This window comes from Tupaia chinensis, unplaced genomic scaffold, assembly GCF_000334495.1.
Source record: "Tupaia chinensis unplaced genomic scaffold, TupChi_1.0 Scaffold000502_1, whole genome shotgun sequence".
NCBI classification, from domain to species: Eukaryota; Metazoa; Chordata; class Mammalia; order Scandentia; family Tupaiidae; genus Tupaia; species Tupaia belangeri.
The window spans coordinates 147,535-169,991 of NW_006160014.1; the positions used below are offsets into that span (position 1 = coordinate 147,535).

Sequence of the window (22,457 nt, forward strand, 5' to 3'; positions counted from 1 at the left end):
CCACGGGCAGCTGATACAGACTCCGGAAAGCCCTGTCTAGGAGCCTCAAAGCCAAAATAGCCCAGTCATAGGGCGCCCAGGACACAGCTCATAGCGAACTCTTTCCAGGGTGTTTTCTGTTCTTTTGTTTCTGTTTGTATTTTTTTAGTTTTCCTGATATAATACTCCCTTCAGTACTTCTTGCAGAACTGGTCTAGTATTGGTGAATTCTTTTGGGTTTTGTTTATCTGAGAATGATTTTATTTGTTCTTCCCATTTGAACAATAATCTTGCCGGATATAGTATTCTTGGTTGAAACCATTTTTCTTTTAATGTTTTGAATATATCTTTCCATTTTTTCCTTGCCTTCATTGTTTCAGTTGAGAGGTTATAGCATAAACTTTATAAATAACATTTCTCTCTTACTATTTTAGAATATCGTCTTTGTCTTCGATTTTTACGTAACTGGCTGGCTATGATATGCGGGGATGGGGGGGAGTGGGGGGGTGAGATATTTTTATGTTGATTCTGTTTGGGGGTCTTTTTATTTTGGGGACCCTCTATTTCAATAGGTTTGGAAAGTTTTAGATAGCATTTCAAGAAAGACGTTTTCCATGTCTTTCCAGCATCTTTACCTTCTAGATACTCATTATATGAATATTTGAGCATTTCATAGTGTCTAAAATTTCCAATATGTTGTCTGCTTTTTTGGGGGGGGAGTTATTTTTTTTATTCTTTTTGTTGATTTGGTCTATCTTGGATACTTGTTTTCAAGGGCAGAAATTCTTTGTCCTGCATGGTTCAATCTGATGTTAATGTTTTCTAGGGAGATTTAATTTTTTTATATTACTATTCTTCATTTCCAGAAGTTCTGTTTGATTCTTTCTTAGGGTGTCTATCTCTCTATGGAATTCCTCATTCATGTCCTGGAATGATTTTCTTATCTCTTGGAACTGATTGCCTGTTTTCTCTTGCATCTCATTGAGTTTCATCACTCTAAATGTTCAGAATTCTTTTTCTGACATTTCTGTGAATTCTTTTGTACTGTACACTGTTAGTGAGAAATTTGTCCATTTCATTAAATTATTTCTTGGCATACAATACTTCCAAAGTTTTATCTATATCTTCTCTTTTATTTATGGTTTTACGAAAATCAAATCTCATATTTTCTTTGTTAGTCTACCTCAAGTTCTTTTCTTTAATTTTGTTCATCATTCCAAGAACAAACTTGGTTTCATTGGTTTTTTTCCTGTTGTTTTTCTATAAACTCTCTTTCTCTTTTATTTTGCATTAATCTATATATATTTTTAATGGTTGATTTGAGCTTAGTTTTATGTCATATTTCAAAATCAAATGATTGGAGATTAAATTATTTGTTTGTGCTGGCTTCCTTTTTATTATATTTATTTCTTGCCATCAGTGCACCTCTGAAGATGGCTTTCATGCCTCCCATAAGTATTGGTATATGTGTTTTCATTTTCACTTTTTTCAATTTATTTTCTATTTCTCATGTGATTTCTTCTTTTTATTATTAAAGTAATCTTCATTTTTTTCCTTACCAGAGAAAGACAGAGAGAAAGAGAGAGGGAAAGTGAGAAATCACCCATAGAGGGACCATACTGCAATCCTTTCTCCATTCTCTTCTCAGGATTTTGTGCGTGCATGCACATGTGCCTGGCGATTTTCCAACCTCTGGGTCCAAGACTCAAACCACGGAATTGGCTATGTGAGATCTAGTAGTTTAACCTCTATGCCACCTGCTAACCAGAGAGTCATTAGCACTTTTAAATCTTTGCAGTTTGAAAATGAAAGCTTTTATTTAAGTGGATTTATCTTGTATTATCTCACTCTTAGATTTCATGTACTAATTAGCCACATCATTTGGAATAAAATTTTTCATTTACAATGATTTTATTAAATGTATGTATATTTGAAAATTAAAAATTACATGTCTTAGTATTTGTCCTACAATTTTGGCAATATCTTTACAATACTCTAAATTATACATAGTAATGATTTAAAATATAGAAAGAAGATAGCAAAGAATAAGTAAGAGTCATTGAAAAGTTACCATCAAAAAGTTGCCATTGTCATTATTTTAGTGAATGTATTTACAAAGAGCTAAATAGCACTGTTGAGTACATAATTTTTCTATTTCCCAGTGACTTAATTTATCAAAGTATCATATATTAAATGCATATAGACTGGTCTTTGCTGTAGAGTTCTTTTGACTTCTAGTTGTATACAGTACACTGTTCTGATTTTGCAGCTTCTGATTTTTGCAGCTTAGTGATGGAGGTTGCTATCTTCTGCTCAATGCACCAGGTAGCCATATTACAATTCCATGGCTTTCCTTTATTTAGGAATCATCTTGTCTACTAGCAATTTACTGATAAATTTGAAACTTTTTCATATAATATCCAAAAATACTGGAAGGAATTTCATGCTCCTACAAATTATTGTTTAATTGCAAATTAAAGCAACAATTGTAATTAAGATTCATTTCTTTACTATGTATTCTTGCTGGTTTCTATATATACAGAACAGTTCTTGGGTTTTTTTTTCCCTGGTATTTTCTTACCAATCAACTTATGAAAGTCCTTTAAAATTTGGTTACTTTCTTATAGGAATCTTTTTCACTTGTTTTTCTTGAGATTTTTTCACTGAAAAAATAAAACAGAAGCAACCAATCAACCAAAAAGCAAAAACAAATATTAATAAAACAGAAAGGATAAACATAACTTTGGACCCAGTCGTGGTGATGTGGGCTAACAGTGCCACTACACAATATTGGAGCCATATGGGAAAGCCTGCTGTTCAAATCCCTGGGTGACATAAACACACAGAGCACACCAGCAAGTGTGCCCATAATCTTAACGGACTAGAGCCTAGAGGAAGAATGACAGCGTGGTAAGACACTGTTGGGGGTCTAAATAAATAAATAAACCAGATAATAGTAGGGACAACTTTGTCTTCCATGCAGCGTGGCAAGCTGATCTTTTGACCATCAATTTTTTCTCACTTAATATTTCTTAGGGATTAACATTCATTCTATAAAAAACCCTGTACAGATTCAAGAAGGTAATTTCAAAAATTGTAACTCTCATATGGACTCTCTAGACTTCAGGCCAATAACATCTTTAAGAATTCAGGAAGTAGACTGAAAAATCGTAAGAGAACTCATCATTAGTTATGGGTTGTGCTGTATGCCCCCTAAAAGCCATATGTTAAAGTCTTAACTCTAAGAACTTCAGGATATGACCTTATTCAGAAATGGGATTGCTGAAGATACAATTAATTAAAATGAAGTCATACTGGAGTAGGGTGGGTCTGTAATATAACTGGTGCCCTTATGGAAGGGGAAAATTTGGACATAGAGACACACACAGCGAAAAATACCACATGAAGATTGGAGGTACGCTACCCCACCTGAGGAGCCATGAGAAATGAGAAAAAGAGGCCTGGAACGGATTCTTCCCCTAGAGCTTTCAGAGACAGCATGACCCTTCTAACAACTTGACCTCAGACTTTTGGCCTCCAGAACTGTGAGACAATAAATTTCTGGGTTTCTTTCATGACTCAGTTTCTAGTACTTAGTTAAGGAAGATCTAGAAAACTAATATACTATGTTTCTTATTTTAAAATACTTTTACCTACTTTCTTATTTTCTCTATTCTCAATCTACTTGTGGCAGTAAGATTGACTGAATCTCAGGCAACTAAGTAGAATGTACTTCCTTTGTAATCTTTTCAAGGGGGGGCGGTATTTATGTGATATTCCTGATGGTTTTTCTATACTATCTTACTTCCTTCCCCACCATTTCTCAGGTCTTATGGATCTGAGAATAACTACCATTGTGAAGGTGTATCCTTAAGAGGGCCTGTAGTACGTACCATCACAACAGAGCTAAGTTTTGTTTCTTTACCACTGAAACTACCAATGAAGCCTGCATTGAAGAGGTCTCTGCAGTTTAGAACCATGACTCACAATCAATAAAGATGGCCCTGCCTCTAACCAAAGGCACTGGCTCAAGTGAAAATAGACCAGGAAAGGCTGAGTCTACATAACAATATCAAGGAACCACATGATCTTTCGCCTTTCTCATCACAGATGTAAGGCACAGGACTCCTCCCAGAGGATGGCAGGAAGGTTCACTCACTCATTTTCCACATCCTGGATAGTGTCAATCAGAGGCAGATCCTTAGTTTCAGGTAGGAAGAAGACAGAAAGACCAGCAATGATAGGGAAGACTCCATAGATGATCCAGGGCAAAGTGGTAAAATATATCGTTAGAGCCATCAAGAGGGGAGCCAGTGCTCCCCCAGTTCTACTAGCCAGGAATTCTAATCCTGCAGCTTTTCCCCTGGGGGAATAAATAACAATTCTTAATAAGCAGGTAAAAATCTACACTTGTATTCTGAGACACTTTATTACTTGAGTATAAAAGAAAATAAAGCACGATCCTTAGGTATATGAGCAAACACCTTATTTTGAGATTTTTCTCCCTGACTTTTTAACTGTTTTGGTCAGGCTCAAAGTGAATCAAGTCCCAGTTTCATCATTTTAAACAAATGTTACACTACTTGAGGAGTGCTGTGTGAGATTAATGAAATGATGCATTAAAACTGCTTAGTACTCACATGCCACTAAGTCAGCTTTCAAATAAACATTGGCTACAGTTTTTGTTAGTGTATAATTAGTATTATAAATAATTGCCTTTATAATAAACAGGTCTCAGGTTTATTCCCTCAGTAAGTATTGATTAACTGGGAAGATTTCATTTGTGGCCCTATTGGAGCTTCTATGGCTCTTATACCTTAGGGCAGTGGGAATGAGTTCTGCGAAGTGGATACCAAGACTAGCAGAAGCAGCAGCAGCAACGGTGATTCCCACACTTGCCAACGCCACACGCACAGTCTGCATTTCTGGAGAAAGGAAGGGGACAGTGATACCTTAGAATCTTGGATGAATGAATCAACATCCATAACATTTATTAAGGAAAAAAGTAGCTTATTTACATCTTTAATACGTACTGTAGAAAATTGCACAGTAGCAGCGACTGTGGAATGACGTGCTAAGAAATGCAGAATTGATAACAGAGGTGGGGGACCAGCAGTAATGGCTATGTGGTTGGACAACAGATCGAAATTCTTACTATTCAAAGGTAACTTATTTCATAAAGTCATTTCAGCCTGGCTAAAATCTCATGGGCTCCTTTATTAAATATGATTATTTTTGTATTAATATACCTCTGAAGGGCACAATCACATACAATCTATGGGACTGGTAAGTTACACAAGCTCTATGCCAAACAAATATGCATGAATGTTAAAAAGTTATTTAGGATTTCAACCACCAAAGACCCACTGCACAGACTTCACCCTCCTGATCCTGTCTAGTCGGAGCCAGGATAACCAATCAGCAGCCATCTATATTTGAGTTCTGAATGGCCCCATTCAGAGATTTCGACTGCCAGAGACTCTCTGCCCAAACTTCACCCTCCTGATCCCCAGTCTAGTCAGGAGCCAGGTTAGAGCACCCTTCTTATAATCTCTGTCTCTTTCCATCTCTCTATATATTCTTCTAATTTTTTAATTTTTAAAATTAGCTTTCTGCTTCTCTTTTGTCTTTCTAATTCTTAACTTTCCCCCTGTCCCCGTAGGATAAGTCAATCAGCAGCCATCTATATTTGAGTTCTGAGTGGCCCCATTCATGCAGCACGAACATTGTTTACAGTTTTTTATTAAAAAAATATTCTTCTCAGGACCAGCAGTTAGCGTAATGGCTATGTCGCTGGGCTCCCATGTAGTTGACCACGGTTCAAGTCCTGGACCCGGCGGCTTAAACTCACTCCAGGCACGTGTGTGTGTATGTGTGTGTGTGTGTATGTGTGTGTGTGTGTGCACAATATCCCGAGAGAAGAATGGAGAAGAAGGGATTGTGGCATGGCCGTCCCCCCTGGGGGTTGATTTCTCGCCTTCTGTCTCTCTGTCTCTCTCTGTCTTTCTGGTGAGCATACACGCCCTATAGCAAAAACCTCTCCAAAAAGAGGGGAAAATCATTTCTTCTTTATTTATTTATTTATTTATTTTATTTCTTTTCCTTTTCTTTTTACCTTTCTCACTTTTCTGCTTAGCCTCCACACACTGACTTTCTAGACAGGTCTAGGTGCTCAGTAGCCAAATATCGAAATATTTTCAGGGTCAGATCAACCCTCAATTTTCATTGAATCAGCTGTGTAAAGGGAGAAAAATGGTATGTTTACAGACTGCAGGTCACCTCCTTCTATATCCCTCTGATTGCTCAGATTTAACTCCAAAAAATAGGGAGGAAAACGTAAAATCCATCAGATGACCAGAAACTACCAAAGTAGTATAAGAGACATGAGAAACCAAGAAAATATCTCTCCTCTCGTGGAAAAGAATAACTCCTCTTCCTCCACAAAGAATATAAGGGAACTCATGGAAATATCAGATAAAGAATTTAAAATATTCATAGTGACAAAGATGCAAGAGAAGAGAGACAACAAACTCCAGAAGATGCAGGAGAAAGAGCCGATGAGTTCCAGGAGGTAAAGAAGTTCTTGCATGATTTGAAAGAGGAATTACACAACATAAAAAGAGAATCAAATGGATCTGATAGAGATAAAGGCTGTAACACAGGAAATCAAAACCCCCCTTGAAATATCAGATGTAGATTAGATCATTCAGAAGATCAAATATCAGATGTAGAAGATAGAATTTCTGACCTAGGAAAATTTACCAAAAAGATTGAGAAAATAATCCAAAAAAATGAGAATAACATACAATTAATACTAGATACCATTAAACACCCAAACATCCGGGTCATCAGTATCCCTGAAGGTGAAGAAACTAATAAGGGCATTGATAATCTAGTCTATGAAATCTTGCAAGAAACTTTCCAAACCTAAAGAAGCATTCAAATATCCAGAACCAAGAAATGCAAAGGACCTCACATAGAATCAACCTAAGATCTTCCCCAAGGCACATCATAGCCATATTGATCAAAACCACAGACAGAGACCAGATACTAAAATTGGCAAGAGACAAACATCAAGTTACTTTCAAGGGATATCCCACAAGGCTAACATTGAACTTTTCATTGGAAACAATGCAAGCAAGGAAAGAATGGAAAAATATGTTCAAAATGTTAAGTGAAAAACAATTTCAACCAAGAATAATATACCCAGCAAGATTATCTTTCATATGGAAAAAAAAGATTACAACTTTTTTTACTTACAAAAAGATTCTCAGATAAACGAAACTTGAAAGAATTTACCAACACCAGACCAGCTCTCCAAGAAGTGCTGAGAGAGTGCTATACCAGGAAAACTAAAGTCGGACACACAGAAATAAGAGTACAAGAAACAACAAAGACAATGACCAGCCTAACGGTAGGGACAAGTTCAGAGTTGAATGTTAACTTCCAGGGTATAAATGGAAAGATCAGACCACAGCAACACTGCAAATTCAATAGAAGAGAGATTAATTATATGAAGTCCGAGCTAGTGAAATAGAAATTTTTTTACTTTAGACTAAAACATTACTGATTTTCTTCAATGCTTTAATTTCCATATTTAAGGATTTTTGTCTTCTCTTGAACTATTGATAGGTTCATCTACCTACTTTTTGAACTGAATCCTAGCCTTTTTCCTGGTTTTAAGTTTTAAGCAAATTTCTCCTATTACTTTTAAATTTTGATCTATTAAAACTTTTTTGAAATTAAGAAATGCATTAAAAATACACCTATTAATACCTATTTAATGACTACAGCAAGCTATATAGCCTCAGTGAGGTGCTACTTTTATTATGTTCACTTTACTCACTGAGGCTTGTGCCTAAAGTCAGACATGCATTCATAAATATGTTTACATCAGCTATGCTTGCTATGGAAAGTCTTTAGATTAATTAAGATCTTTAGTTAATCAATAAAATGTGATTGAAAAAAGGCATGGAAAACAACTGTACATACCAGACAGTGTGGGAGAAGAGGGTGAGTTGGCAGAGGATGAGAGATAGGAAATTAAAGGGGGGGGGAAAGGCAAAATATTTAAGAAACAAGAAATAGAAAATTATTTGTTGATAATAACATGTATTAATACCCTTGATTGAGCCAATATACAATGTATATGGGATGGGAAAATCTAATTTTGTATGTTGTATTGAGGTACAGTGAATGACTGTAAATAAATAAATAATTGATTTTTTTAAAGTTATTTTTTAAAAATAAAACAAAATGAAGTCCATGTAAAGAGGTGATAATGACTGAAGAATATTTTGGGGAGACTGGTATGAGCCTGAGGACCAAGTTGGCCATTTCGAGGAAGGGGCAGGTAGGGTGCACAAGGAGAAGAGACCACACACAGAAAGCAGAGTCTCACAACTGGAAAATGTTTATGTAGGTGAAAGATTTTATTACCTTAATTCATTTTTTTCCTTTGCTTATATAGCAAAAACTCATAGATTCATCATAAAGTAACATAATGAGGCCCATGAACCAATGAATAAACTTCTTTTAAAAATTTGTTTTCAAATTCCTTTTATTCCCAGAAAGTGGGAAGAGGAAAAAGGATGAAAGGGGGGTAAGTATGAAAATGTAGGCAGTGATACATCTGGGGAAAAACACTCCCAAGACAGTGTCGTAGTTGAACAGAGGATTTGAAAATAAGCAAAAGCTATAAATGTCTCAATCAGAGGAATATTTTATGGAATAGTTCAGGTATCATTGTGACAAGGGCAGGCAATCAATGGAGAGAGATGACACATCATAAATGGTGATTTTTAAAACTCAAGACAAAAAAAAAATCAGGCAACCAATGATCCCCACAATAGACTGTTCCTATCCTTTCCTTGACCCTTTCACTCACTCTTTGGGGGTGGGGCAGGGGCCACTTGACAGTTTCCAGTTATAAGATGACTCAGCCAGGTGAGGACCTCTGGCAGGCCCACTTCGGCCTCTTCTCTGGCCTGGTTTCCTTTGGTGTCTGCCCATGCATTTGGTCACACTCCATGAAAAAGTAGGACAATCGGTGGCCTATATGAACCCAATAGCAATGGCCAGATCAAGAGGTCCAATCCAATCTTCAGGGCCAATGGTCCAGAATTATCTGAATTGACCAAGGCCTACCTCGAAAGAAGTGAAAGAGCAACTAGAAAAGAAAAAGAAAGACTCCAAGGTTTAGGCTGAATTTGAAGGAAAACATGAATGAGAACTGGAAGTAAGAACTAGAAAAACACAGAGGGAAATTGGTAAGTGGAAGTGAGAGTTCAGTCAAAAATAGACAGAAAAAGAAAAAAGAAAAGAAGAAATCTGAAAGAAAAGAAGAAATCAGAGAACATCCTCTTCTTCATTGAGCTCTGATTCTTCCAGCAGTTCTTCAGATTGTGAACATGAGGATAAGCAAGGAAAAAGGAGAAAGAAAAAAAAGAGCCATTCACATAAATCTTCTGAAAGTTCTATATCAGAAACTGAATCAGACAGTAAGTATAGTTTTAAAAAGAGAAAGAAATCAAAGGATGCAACTGAAGAAAGATAAGGACATTAAGGGACTGAGCAAAAAAAGAAAGATGTATCCTGAAGATAAACCTTTGTCCTGAGTCTTTGTCAGAATCAGATTATAGGGACCAGCAGTTGGCATAATGGCTGTGTCACTGGACTCCCTTGTAGTCGACTATGGTTCAAGTCCCAGACCCAGTGGCTTAAACTAAAGCCGGGCGCGCGCACGCGCGTGCGCGCGCGCGTGTGTGTGTGTGTGTGTGTGTGCCCAAGGTCCAGAGAGGAGAATTGAGGAGAAAAGATTATGGCATGGCCATTTCCCCTGGGAGGTAATTTCTTGTTTTCTGTCTTTCTGTCAAGCACACGGGCCCTATAACAAAAAACCTCTCCAAAAAAAAAAATCAGATTATATTGAGGAGGTATGAGAAAAAAAGAAGAAAAGCAGTGAAGAATAAGAAAAAGCAACTGGAAAAAAGAAATAAAGAAAGAAAGAGAGAGAGAGAGAAAGAAAGAAAGAAGCATAATAAACACAGTAAGAAGAAAAAGAAGGCTGCCAGGTCAAGTCCTGACTTGGCATAACATTAAGAAAAATCTGGATGCCCTAACAAAGAAAGTGAATGTCTAAGGAAATTTCAACTGTGAAAATTATGACATATTTACTAAAATGCATGAATTTTCTTGATTTTAGAATTATTCCTGGACTTTTCAGTAGCCATTAAGATGTTGCTGTGTGAAGGGGCCACAATTGTTACCTGATGCTTGAACATCTGTTTTTTTGTTTGTTTGTTTGTTTGTTTGTTTGTTTTCTTCTTTCCTCTTCCGGTGCTTGATAATTGGGAGATATAATACACTGCAGTCCTACTAGTGGTTAAGAGACTTGGGAATAAAATTAATATTTTGGACTAGAAGTACCTAACAATAAGTCACCAGAAACTGACTCCAGATGCATCCTTGAGATGTAATCAATTAGGACCTAATGGCTCTAGTTAAAATTTTTAAAGTACGGATTACACTGATATTTAAAAATACTTCCTCTGTAGATAAGTGTGTTTTATTTTTTTTCTCCCTAGGATACTTTTATTTACCTGCAAAAGGAGCTTTTGGGTGACGGTGGGTGGTTTGCTATCTCTTTAGCTAGCAGAACAGCGTCCCTTTAATCTTCACACATCTGAATTTTGTTGTAAAAGTAGTCATGCTTCTGGGAGGTCAGAGCTGGGTGCCAGTGTCTTCCCCTCTGTCCTATGCTGCTCTGAGTGCACCGGAGAAACAGCCCTTTGCAGCATGAAAAAGCCTAAAGAGCTCCGGCTTTACCTCCACTTCAAGAATACTGACTATTTTGGGGAACCAGCAGTTAGCGTAATGGCTATGTCGCTGGACTCCCACGTAGTGGACCGCGGTTCAAGTCCCAGACCTGGTGGCTTAAAACTCACGCACGCCAGGCATGTGTGCATGCGTGCCCAAGATCCCGAGAGGAGAATGGAGGAGAGGGGATTGCAGCCTGACCATCCCCCCTGGGGGGGGGTGATTTCTCGCTTTCTGTCTCTATATCTCTCTGTCTGTCTGGCAAGTGCCCTATAGTGAAAATCTCTCAAAAAAAAAAAAAAAGAATACTGACTATTTTTAGTACTATGTGTTAGATTATTTGAATTTAATTTGACTACACTTTGGCTTTGGGGAGAAATCATTTCAAATAGACACTGGTATGTTTGAAGTTGATGGCTAAAGATTCTAAAATGCATGTTTTGTACTATTAAGTTTTAATCAGTCAGGAAAGTTTTATGTAACCAGTGGTAGTTTAATTTTTGTACAGATTTTGTTTAGACTGAAATGTTTAGCTTTTGTTAACTTTTACTCTTTCTGTCTTAAGTTCATTACTGTATTTTTATTTGCTTTATTTTTAAAGTGATTTATTTAACTTTATTTATCTACTTAGTTTTTAATTTGACCAGAGAAGGATAGAACAAGAGAGAGAGGGAAAGTGGAAAAGCAAGCCACCAGGTCTGGGACTCAAACCATGGTCGGTCATATGAGAGTCCAGCACCCTTAACCACTGTACCACCTGCCGGCCCCTCATTACTGTGTTTAATGGCATAGTTACCAAGAAATTTAGCATGTAAAAAGCAGAATTTTGGTTTTCTTTTTTTAAGCAAACAGCTTCATATTGAAGCTGAGATTTATCATAAACAAGTTCAACGTCAGGTATAGTACTCTGTATCTTGTTACAGAAAGCTATTGCCGAAATCTTAGTAAATACAAATTTTGAAAAATTTTGTTGTCTTTCTATATTAATAAGTTATGACAAGTTAAATTTCTTGAGGATTACATTATTGCTTTCCCTGTGTCAGACGTTACTAAGATTTTGTGCCTCATATCTCCTGCAGAATTGTTTATTGGAATGTTAAAAATAATTTGTAAATCATTTTCATTTTACATTTTTATATAATCACATAACAGGAAATATAATTTGATGTACAACTTTACCTGTTATAAGAGGGTGTGCTAATTACAGTTGTATATGCACAGAACATTTTGGCATGACTAGAGGCTGAATATATAGCTATTTCACTTTTTAAAAAATGACTCTGTGCATGATTTGAAGTAGATGCCAAAGACTTGTGAGCTCTGTGTGCTCAGAATTTTAAAACACCAACAAAATCCAACCAGAACATGAGACCTCAATACAGAGAGCAAGTCACCTTATCTGGCATACATAAGCACGAAGGTAACAAGCTCCACCAGATTCTATCTTTCAAAATATACATTTGTGGACACAATACTATTAGATTGGTGCCAAAGTCATTGTAGTTTTAGACCCTGAATTTTAAATCATTTAAACTAGATTCAAACACACATTTATTAATCAAAATAGGAACTATTTCTGCCAAGAAGAAATAGGTTTATTTATTCCTTTAGCATAAAAATTCATGCTTTGGAATTCGATGAAGTTTTGCCTCATGTGCCATCTTCACTTGACCTCTTGCCAATAGGCAACCACTTCTTCAAACATCTTGACATTTTTTTGCAGGAAAAACACTTCCACATACAAAAGGAAGCCAAAGATGGTTTCCAACAGTTAATCAAATCCTGAATCACAGATTTTTATGCTACCAGAATTAACATATAATCATTCTATTAATGATAAAATAATATAACAGTAAGTGAAATAGGCTTTTAATCTGATTAATACCTTGCTGCTACTGTACACACCTTCTGCTTGAAAACAGATGATTTTTTATTTCCATAAAGTCGGGAAGATTCCCCTTAATGAAGGGCTGCTGCCATGGTAACTTATCCTCACCCTCATGTGGCTAGATGGAGGTAATAATAACAAGAACAAGAACAGACGGAGCCCACATAAAGGAAGTGACCATAATGTGTCTTCAAATGGAATACCATTTGAAAGCCCAGATATTCCCCATATTAAAAATGGAATTGAGGCCAGCTTGGTAATGCAGTGGTTAAGCACCGAACATACGGTGCCAGATACTACTTGACTTACTGTAGTTTGAATCCCAGCCCTAGATGATTGGGCACATGTGCAAGTGTGCTCAAAATCCTGATGGGAGATAGAAGCAGAGGAAAAAGGACTGTAGTATGCGCATGTTCCATTCGGGGGCTCTCTCTCTCTTCTCTCTTTTCTCTCTCTCTCTCTCTCTCTCTCTCTCTCTCTCTCTCTCTCTCAACTTCTCTCTCTCCGGCAAGCACACACAATCTATGACTCTATGGCAATTTAAATATGTATATTATTGGAACCAGCAGACAGCATAGTGGATGAGGTGCTGGACCTGGCCAACTACAATTTACACCCTGGACCCAGATGGTTGAAATGCACTCAGGGCACATATAAGCACATACATGTACATACATTACCAAAATCCCAAGAGAAGAATGGAGAAGGGATTGTAGCATGGCCTACCCAACTGGGGAGTGATTTCTCACTGTCTCTCTGGCAAGCACATGCATCCTACAGCAAAAACCCTAAAAATGGGGGGGTAAAGATTGTGTGTGTGTGTGTGTGTGTGTGTGTGTGTGTGTGTGTGTGTATTACCTAAAGAGCAAGCGATTGCTGTCTGAAAGAACCTGTCAAGAATAAATGGAACCAGTTTTCAGACACTTCCAGAATGTGATGAAGATAAATATATGTCTGAGCTGCCTCTTGCTGACCTTTGGCTTTTTTTCCAAACATTTTATTAGAAAAACTTGTCCTAAGACCTCAGACTTGTTTTCAGGAATACTTAGCCCTTAATAGGCACCACTCTTTATTCCTGCCTTCAGACAAGTGTGACCAATACAATCCCTGAAAATTGAGGAAATGACATTTCCTTTCTCCAAAGTCCAGTCTTCTCTCACCTTGGGGCACATATGTGTTGACCAAAATGGAAAGTCCCGCCAGGAGCATGAACAACATCTCGCTTACTTGACGGCTCAGATAACTCATCACAAACAACGCAAGAAATCGTGCTGAAAAGGTGAGCACTCCAAAAAGTACCTGGAACAAGAAAATATTGTTTCCCAAGTACTGAAGATTCAACATGATGCCATGAAAGGACATTCCATGTGCAAATCTGTATAGAAAAAAATAAGAAAGACAGATGTCATACAACTTAGAGTTTGTTCTGCATTTGAAGGCCCAGACTGTCATTGGTCAGTGTTAAAGAATAAAGGCTGAGTCTGATTTGTTAGAGTACTTAATTTTCAGATGGTTGTCTTAAAATTATCATAAGTAATAGGATGGCAAAATATGAGAATGAGACCCTATACTTCCTTGGTTTGAGTCCCCAAGCATATAGGTGGCAATGACAGGGAAATATAACCTGACCCAGTCATGTAACTAGATGGTATATAGACACAGAACTTAGGCAAAGAAGTTCTGAGAGTTGTCAGTATGGTGTGAGTTCTCCCTATCCTCCTCACAATCTCACTACTATGGAGAATTTTTCCTTTACTAGAGATTAAGGCTCCAAGGAGACTACATGTGTCCTCTCAATCTTGAAGCGGCATCCTAACACGATTCTGAGAAGTTGAAGCAGTGGTTATCTCCACTGCTTCTCAAAGTCAAAGCAGAGATAGAGAAAATAATTAGTGACTAAATACATTATATGGACACAAGGGCAAGGATACATGTATTTGTCTCATCTACCAGCTGTGAAATCTGTGGAAGCAACAGCTGATCAGAATCCACCTTAACCCTTGCCCAGAGAATGCCTGTGAAAAATGTTCCTCACTAAAAAGTTTCCCATTGGGCTAGTCTATGGCCTGGTGGTTAGCTGGATTATCCATGGCCAAACATGTGGTTCAAGTCCTAGACTCTATAATTTGAGAGACATGCCAGGTACATGTGTATGCATGCCAAAAATCCTGAAAGAAAGGAGAGATGGAAGAAAAAGTATTGCAGTAGGTCCATCCTTCACTGAAGGAGCTTTCTTGCTCTTTCTCTCTCTATCTCTCTCTCGAGCACACACAAGTGTTTTTTGTTTTGGGTTTTGTTTTTGGTTTTTGGTTTTTTGGGTTTTTTTTTTTTTAAGTTCACATCTTATTCCTGGAGCTAAATGAAAATGTGAGAATTCAGATAAACACATATATGCCAACTGGACTGTAGGAAATAAAACCAAAGATTCCTTCTAGGGATCTTCAATTTACCCAGAAAGCATCTAAGGGAAAGAACCCCACTTTGATGATCTAGCACAACCACAGAATGCTAACTATAGACAGAAGCACCATCATAAATCACAGTAATTCCAAACAAGTCCTTCCCTAACAATTATCTCTACTTTCTGCTCCCACTCTCTCTAAGATTGAGAAACCTGAGTCTGTGACCTCCGGGACAGAAGAGAGATGAAACCATTCAGTAGCCTCCTAGAATATGCCTAGGGAAAAGTAAACTACAATTCAATAGTTACTTTCTTAAGCTTGGCGGTACATATATTGTTCTGTACACGTTTTGTATCTTTAACAATTCAGAATTACATTTAAATTTTGTCTCCTGACCCTACTTACATTCCCTGAGAGATAACATACAAGGTTGTCTGTGGAAGCCCCTGTGCAAAGCCCCAAATTGGAAACAAATAAAAGTCCACCAATGTTGAAGTAGATAATGAAACTATAGAGCTGGCCCCATAACACAGCAAGAAATGCTATCATAAGAAGCCAGGTCCCACATGGCCAATTACAGTTAGAATATCCTAACTTGAAAAACTTACCAATCGTGTGGTGGTATGGTCAGAATCTGATGAGTTACACAAATGGAAGAATAAGGACTGTGGCATGAGGTCCTCTCTGTCTCTCTCATGTGAGTGCATGTGTACATGTGTCTTTTGGCAATAAACTAAAAAAGAAATTATAGGGTATTCACCTAATGGAATGCTAAAACAGTAAGGAGAAGAACAACCTGCTGCTAGCACAATTAAATGAATAAGTCTTGAATGAATAATGTTGAGAAGAAGGACCCATTCACCATTTAAGAATTTACATTATGTGAAGGTCAAAAATCAGGTGACGTTACTGTATGGTGGTGGAGGTTAGAATAGTTCTTAAGTTTTATTTTGTAGGGGGAGGAGAGAGGAGGCAGTGACAGTGCACAAAGAAGGCTTCCAAAAAATTGTATTTTTTTCTATATCTTAATCTGGGAGTTGTTTAAATTTTTAAAATATTCATGGAGTTGTGTACATTCATGATCTGTGCACATTATTATTTGCAACATTTGTTTCAGGTAAAATTGAAAAAAAAAATTAAATGTCAGAGTCTAGTGTAATGGAAGTTTTCAGGATTAATCTCCAGGAATGAGACCAATAGAGTAGCATAATTAATTCCTCATAGTATAATTAATCCATTTGAGTCCATATAACTTTCTTTCTACCTCTAAACAGCAATTATCTGTACAGTTTCTTCATCTTTTATCTACAAATCAGGCCACACACAACAGTGTTGTAACCTTTCAATAAGAAAGATTCGTATTTCCAGTCTTTTAATGTTCCTTAAGTACCCACCTCATAAAGGATATGAGACAGATCCTTTTACGCATATTGGGTGTGCTGAAAAAGTCCCACATGGTAGTATTGGTCCGTGCTGCATCCAGCTCTTTTTGCATGATAGATCTTACAACCTTCAACAACAAACATGTTTCATTTACCAGCGTGATCCCAGGCATCATGGTAAGCCCTGGCACTCAACAGGACAAGAAGATTGTAATGAACTATACATACAGACAATATAGAGGAAAATGTAGGAAAAGTTAAAGGCATCTCAAGGAAATATGCAGCAATACAGACATTTTTAAAACAAGGCTATGGACCTTGATATGCAAGGCCATAAGGTATTCACAGTAGAGCATAGGCTATGGATTCAGATAAGGAAGTGACTCACAGGAAAAGGGAGATTTCCACAGTGTCAAATGCTTCTTTTATATGAAATGGCCATGAAAAATTGGAGAACTGAGCTTTCATTCTCAGTTAACTGCCCTTGTAGGAAAGTAGTTTTTCTATCTCAATAAGGAGAAGGTAGATGTCAGCTTATGTCTTCTCTCCATTCAGTAACCACCTTCCTGTTCCTCCTCACCTCTATGTTTAAGGTTCCTTCAGCATTCTTCATTCCATTTATGTGTGCAACTTTTTTAAGTGCCTTTAAACTCTTGTCTGGTTTATTTGTGATAATCAGCCACCGAGCAGATTCCACCTGCCACCTCATAAAAGAACACACAAGGGTAGTTATCTCTTTCTTGCTTGTTAGACATGATTATTGGCGACAGGTTCCTTTTTCCTATCATCTATCACCCACTTCTTGTTGAGTTAGGAATAGAAACTGCTATTTTATTATGCAAATACTAGGGGAATATGTGGTTTATCACTCCATGCAATACAACTTCATGGTTAGAAACAGATTTTGGAGTCAAATTACCTCCCTCCTTGATCAGAGGGAGGTCTTTCAAGAAGCTTATGGAGCTAAAGCTTGAGAGATCCTCATATACATAATTCCCTTTCAAAATCTGGCATGGGTTCTAGCAAACTTGTATTTATAATATTTATTCTTTTGAGATGAAAAAAAAAAAAAAAGTCTCCAAATGCTGTAAGCTTAAAGCTGCTCAAAGATTGGAAGTATTTCCAGCACTACCATCTATGCTGACACAAGTGAGTCATTTGATTATATCTGCCTCATTTTCTTCAACAATATAATGGGGACAGCAGTGCCATCTTCCTTGTAGGGTTGATATAAGGATAAAATGGGGTAATAGGTAAACTTGACATAAATTACACAATCCTCTTGATCAAAATTCATCTCACCATGTTTAATCTAGTGATCCCTGTCACCCATTAATTTCTAACTAAATCTGACTTTCCCTTAGATTGGTTTTAAGTGTAAGGATAAAGTTAGCCAAAAATAAATACTCTTTAAAATTATTGAAGGGAGGGACCAGCAGTTTGCATAATGGCTATGTCGCTGGACTCCCATGTAGTCGAACGCGGTTCGCGTCCCGGACCTGGTGGCTTAAAACTCACGCCGGGCACGTGTGCGTGCATGCCCAAGATCCTGAGAGGAGAATGGAGGAGAAGGGATTGCGGTGTGGCCATCCCCCCTGGGGGGTGATTTCTCGCTTTCTGTCTCTCTGTCTGTCTGGTGAGCGCACATGCCCTATAGCAAAAACCTCTTAAAAAAATTATTGAAGGGAAAGGGCTGGCTTCATGGCTTGGTGGTTAAGTCAGCTGGATCCCACATGGCTGACCACATGGTTCAAGTCCTGGACCTGGCAGCTTTAAAAACACAGTGGGAGGGACCAGCAGATGGCAAAATGATAGAAGAGAGATGAAACCATTCAGTAGCCTCCTAGAATATGCCTAGGGAAAAGTAAACTACAATTCAATAGTTACTTTCTTAAGCTTGGCGGTACATATATTGTTCTGTACACGTTTTGTATCTTTAACAATTCAGAATTACATTTAAATTTTGTCTCCTGACCCTACTTACATTCCCTGAGAGATAACATACAAGGTTGTCTGTGGAAGCCCCTGTGCAAAGCCCCAAATTGGAAACAAATAAAAGTCCACCAATGTTGAAGTAGATAATGAAACTATAGAGCTGGCCCCATAACACAGCAAGAAATGCTATCATAAGAAGCCAGGTCCCACATGGCCAATTACAGTTAGAATATCCTAACTTGAAAAACTTACCAATCGTGTGGTGGTATGGTCAGAATCTGATGAGTTACACAAATGGAAGAATAAGGACTGTGGCATGAGGTCCTCTCTGTCTCTCTCATGTGAGTGCATGTGTACATGTGTCTTTTGGCAATAAACTAAAAAAGAAATTATAGGGTATTCACCTAATGGAATGCTAAAACAGTAAGGAGAAGAACAACCTGCTGCTAGCACAATTAAATGAATAAGTCTTGAATGAATAATGTTGAGAAGAAGGACCCATTCACCATTTAAGAATTTACATTATGTGAAGGTCAAAAATCAGGTGACGTTACTGTATGGTGGTGGAGGTTAGAATAGTTCTTAAGTTTTATTTTGTAGGGGGAGGAGAGAGGAGGCAGTGACAGTGCACAAAGAAGGCTTCCAAAAAATTGTATTTTTTTCTATATCTTAATCTGGGAGTTGTTTAAATTTTTAAAATATTCATGGAGTTGTGTACATTCATGATCTGTGCACATTATTATTTGCAACATTTGTTTCAGGTAAAATTGAAAAAAAAAATTAAATGTCAGAGTCTAGTGTAATGGAAGTTTTCAGGATTAATCTCCAGGAATGAGACCAATAGAGTAGCATAATTAATTCCTCATAGTATAATTAATCCATTTGAGTCCATATAACTTTCTTTCTACCTCTAAACAGCAATTATCTGTACAGTTTCTTCATCTTTTATCTACAAATCAGGCCACACACAACAGTGTTGTAACCTTTCAATAAGAAAGATTCGTATTTCCAGTCTTTTAATGTTCCTTAAGTACCCACCTCATAAAGGATATGAGACAGATCCTTTTACGCATATTGGGTGTGCTGAAAAAGTCCCACATGGTAGTATTGGTCCGTGCTGCATCCAGCTCTTTTTGCATGATAGATTTTACAACCTTCAACAACAAACATGTTTCATTTACCAGCATGATCCCAGGCATCATGGTAAGCCCTGGCACTCAACAGGACAAGAACATTGTAATGAACTATACATACAGACAATATAGAGGAAAATGTAGGAAAAGTTAAAGGCATCTCAAGGAAATATGCAGCAATACAGACATTTTTAAAACAAGGCTATGGACCTTGATATGCAAGGCCATAAGGTATTCACAGTAGAGCATAGGCTATGGATTCAGATAAGGAAGTGACTCACAGGAAAAGGGAGATTTCACAGTGTCAAATGCTTCTTTTATATGAAATGGCCATGAAAAATTGGAGAACTGAGCTTTCATTCTCAGTTAACTGCCCTTGTAGGAAAGTAGTTTTTCTATCTCAATAAGGAGAAGGTAGATGTCAGCTTATGTCTTCTCTCCATTCAGTAACCACCTTCCTGTTCCTCCTCACCTCTATGTTTAAGGTTCCTTCAGCATTCGTCATTCCATTTATGTGTGCAACTTTTTTAAGTGCCTTTAAACTCTTGTCTGGTTTATTTGTGATAATCAGCCACCGAGCAGATTCCACCTGCCACCTCATAAAAGAACACACAAGGGTAGTTATCTCTTTCTTGCTTGTTAGACATGATTATTGGCGACAGGTTCCTTTTTCCTATCATCTATCACCCACTTCTTGTTGAGTTAGGAATAGAAACTGCTATTTTATTATGCAAATACTAGGGGAATATGTGGTTTATCACTCCATGCAATACAACTTCATGGTTAGAAACAGATTTTGGAGTCAAATTACCTCCCTCCTTGATCAGAGGGAGGTCTTTCAAGAAGCTTATGGAGCTAAAGCTTGAGAGATCCTCATATACATAATTCCCTTTCAAAATCTGGCATGGGTTCTAGCAAACTTGTATTTATAATATGTATTCTTTTGAGATGAAAAAAAAAAAAAAAAGTCTCCAAATGCTGTAAGCTTAAAGCTGCTCAAAGATTGGAAGTATTTCCAGCACTACCATCTATGCTGACACAAGTGAGTCATTTGATTATATCTGCCTCATTTTCTTCAACAATATAATGGGGACAGCAGTGCCATCTTCCTTGTAGGGTTGATATAAGGATAAAATGGGGTAATAGGTAAACTTGACATAAATTACACAATCCTCTTGATCAAAATTCATCTCACCATGTTTAATCTAGTGATCCCTGTCACCCATTAATTTCTAACTAAATCTGACTTTCCCTTAGATTGGTTTTAAGTGTAAGGATAAAGTTAGCCAAAAATAAATACTCTTTAAAATTATTGAAGGGAGGGACCAGCAGTTTGCATAATGGCTATGTCGCTGGACTCCCATGTAGTCGAACGCGGTTCGCGTCCCGGACCTGGTGGCTTAAAACTCACGCCGGGCACGTGTGCGTGCATGCCCAAGATCCTGAGAGGAGAATGGAGGAGAAGGGATTGCGGTGTGGCCATCCCCCCTGGGGGGTGATTTCTCGCTTTCTGTCTCTCTGTCTGTCTGGTGAGCGCACATGCCCTATAGCAAAAACCTCTTAAAAAAATTATTGAAGGGAAAGGGCTGGCTTCATGGCTTGGTGGTTAAGTCAGCTGGATCCCACATGGCTGACCACATGGTTCAAGTCCTGGACCTGGCAGCTTTAAAAACACAGTGGGAGGGACCAGCAGATGGCAAAATGATTGTGTCACTGGACTCACACATAGTTGACCATGGTTTGAGTGCCCACCCTGGAAACTGACACTCAAAATGGGCGCATGTGTGTACATGCCCAAAATCACAAGAGGAGAATGGAGGAGAAGGGACTGTGGCATGGCCATCCCCCGTGTGTGGGGGGAGGTGGTAATTTCTCACTTTCTGTCTCTCTCTGTCTTTCTGAAGAGTACACATGCCCTCTAGCAAAAACCTCTCCCCCCCCCCAAAAAAAGAGATTTTTCTTTACTACAGATTGCATGCATTCACTGGAGAGACAGAGAGACAGAAAGGGAGAAATTACCACCTCCCCCCACACACGGGGGATGGCCATGCCACAGTCCCTTCTCCTCCATTCTCCTCCCAGGATCTTGGGCACGCACACACACATGCACCCGGCATGAGTTTAAGCCACTGGGTCCGGGACTCAAACCGCGGTTGACTACATGGGAGTCCAGTGACATAGCCATTTTTGTGATTGCCGGTCCCATAAAAAAAAAAACTCTTAAAAAAGAAAACGAAGAAAATAAAAGACAATTGTCTTGCCACAATTCCTTCTCCTTTCTGTCTCCCTCCTTTTGTGATTTTGTGCATGTGCACACATGTACCCAATATGGATTTTTTTCCTCTCCATTTGACTCTGTCTCTCTTTCTCTTTCTCTCTCTGGTACATGTATAAACCTTCTGGGGGAAAGAAATATTTAAGGGAAGAGAAAATGCTGAACATATATAAATCACATAATCTACATGCCAGTTTTTAGTACTAGAGAAATCCTGCTGCTCTTTTGTCAATAGACATGATGCTTCTTCCTTTTATCCAATTTTACCGACAAGATTGAGCAAGAACAGGCACTAAAGACTCCACTATAGTCTGATTCGTTCCATGACCAAAGATGAATCAAGAACATTTCTTTTTGAAAATTTTGAGTCGATATTTTTATTAAGGAAAATAATATTAAAATAATCCTGTCGGGACCAGCAGTTGGCATAATAGCTATGTCACTGGATTCCCATGTAGTCAACTGCAGTTTGAGTCCTGGATCCAGTGGATCATGCCAGGAAAGCAAGAAACCACCCCCTGGAGGGATTCTGGGAGCATGTGCGTGTGTACCCAAGATCCTGAGAAGAGAATTGAGGAGAAGGAATTGTGGTGTGGCCATTCCCCCTGGGGGGGGGGGGGGGGGTTTTTTCTTTTTTTTTTTCTC

At 38.0% G+C, this 22,457-nt stretch overlaps 1 protein-coding gene and 2 pseudogenes across 1 annotated transcript in view; 2 read left to right on the forward strand and 1 right to left on the reverse strand.

Moving 5' to 3' along the window:
* The window catches only part of LOC106735731 (solute carrier family 22 member 24-like), a 117,985-nt pseudogene extending 114,010 nt beyond the window's left edge, over nucleotides 1-3,975 (forward strand).
* A 159-nt stretch (nucleotides 3,976-4,134) lies between these two features.
* SLC22A10 (solute carrier family 22 member 10) overlaps nucleotides 4,135-22,457 on the reverse strand; it is a 39,431-nt gene continuing 21,108 nt past the window's right edge. The window contains exons 5-9 of the mRNA XM_006156551.1: nucleotides 17,050-17,173; nucleotides 16,482-16,597; nucleotides 13,846-14,060; nucleotides 4,796-4,904; nucleotides 4,135-4,342 (exon numbers count right to left, since the gene is read on the reverse strand). Coding sequence (XP_006156613.1) covers nucleotides 4,135-4,342; nucleotides 4,796-4,904; nucleotides 13,846-14,060; nucleotides 16,482-16,597; nucleotides 17,050-17,173 — 772 coding nt within the window. The remainder of the gene's footprint in view (nucleotides 4,343-4,795; nucleotides 4,905-13,845; nucleotides 14,061-16,481; nucleotides 16,598-17,049; nucleotides 17,174-22,457) is intronic.
* LOC102469055 (protein FAM133B-like) lies at nucleotides 8,990-10,074 on the forward strand (annotated as a pseudogene).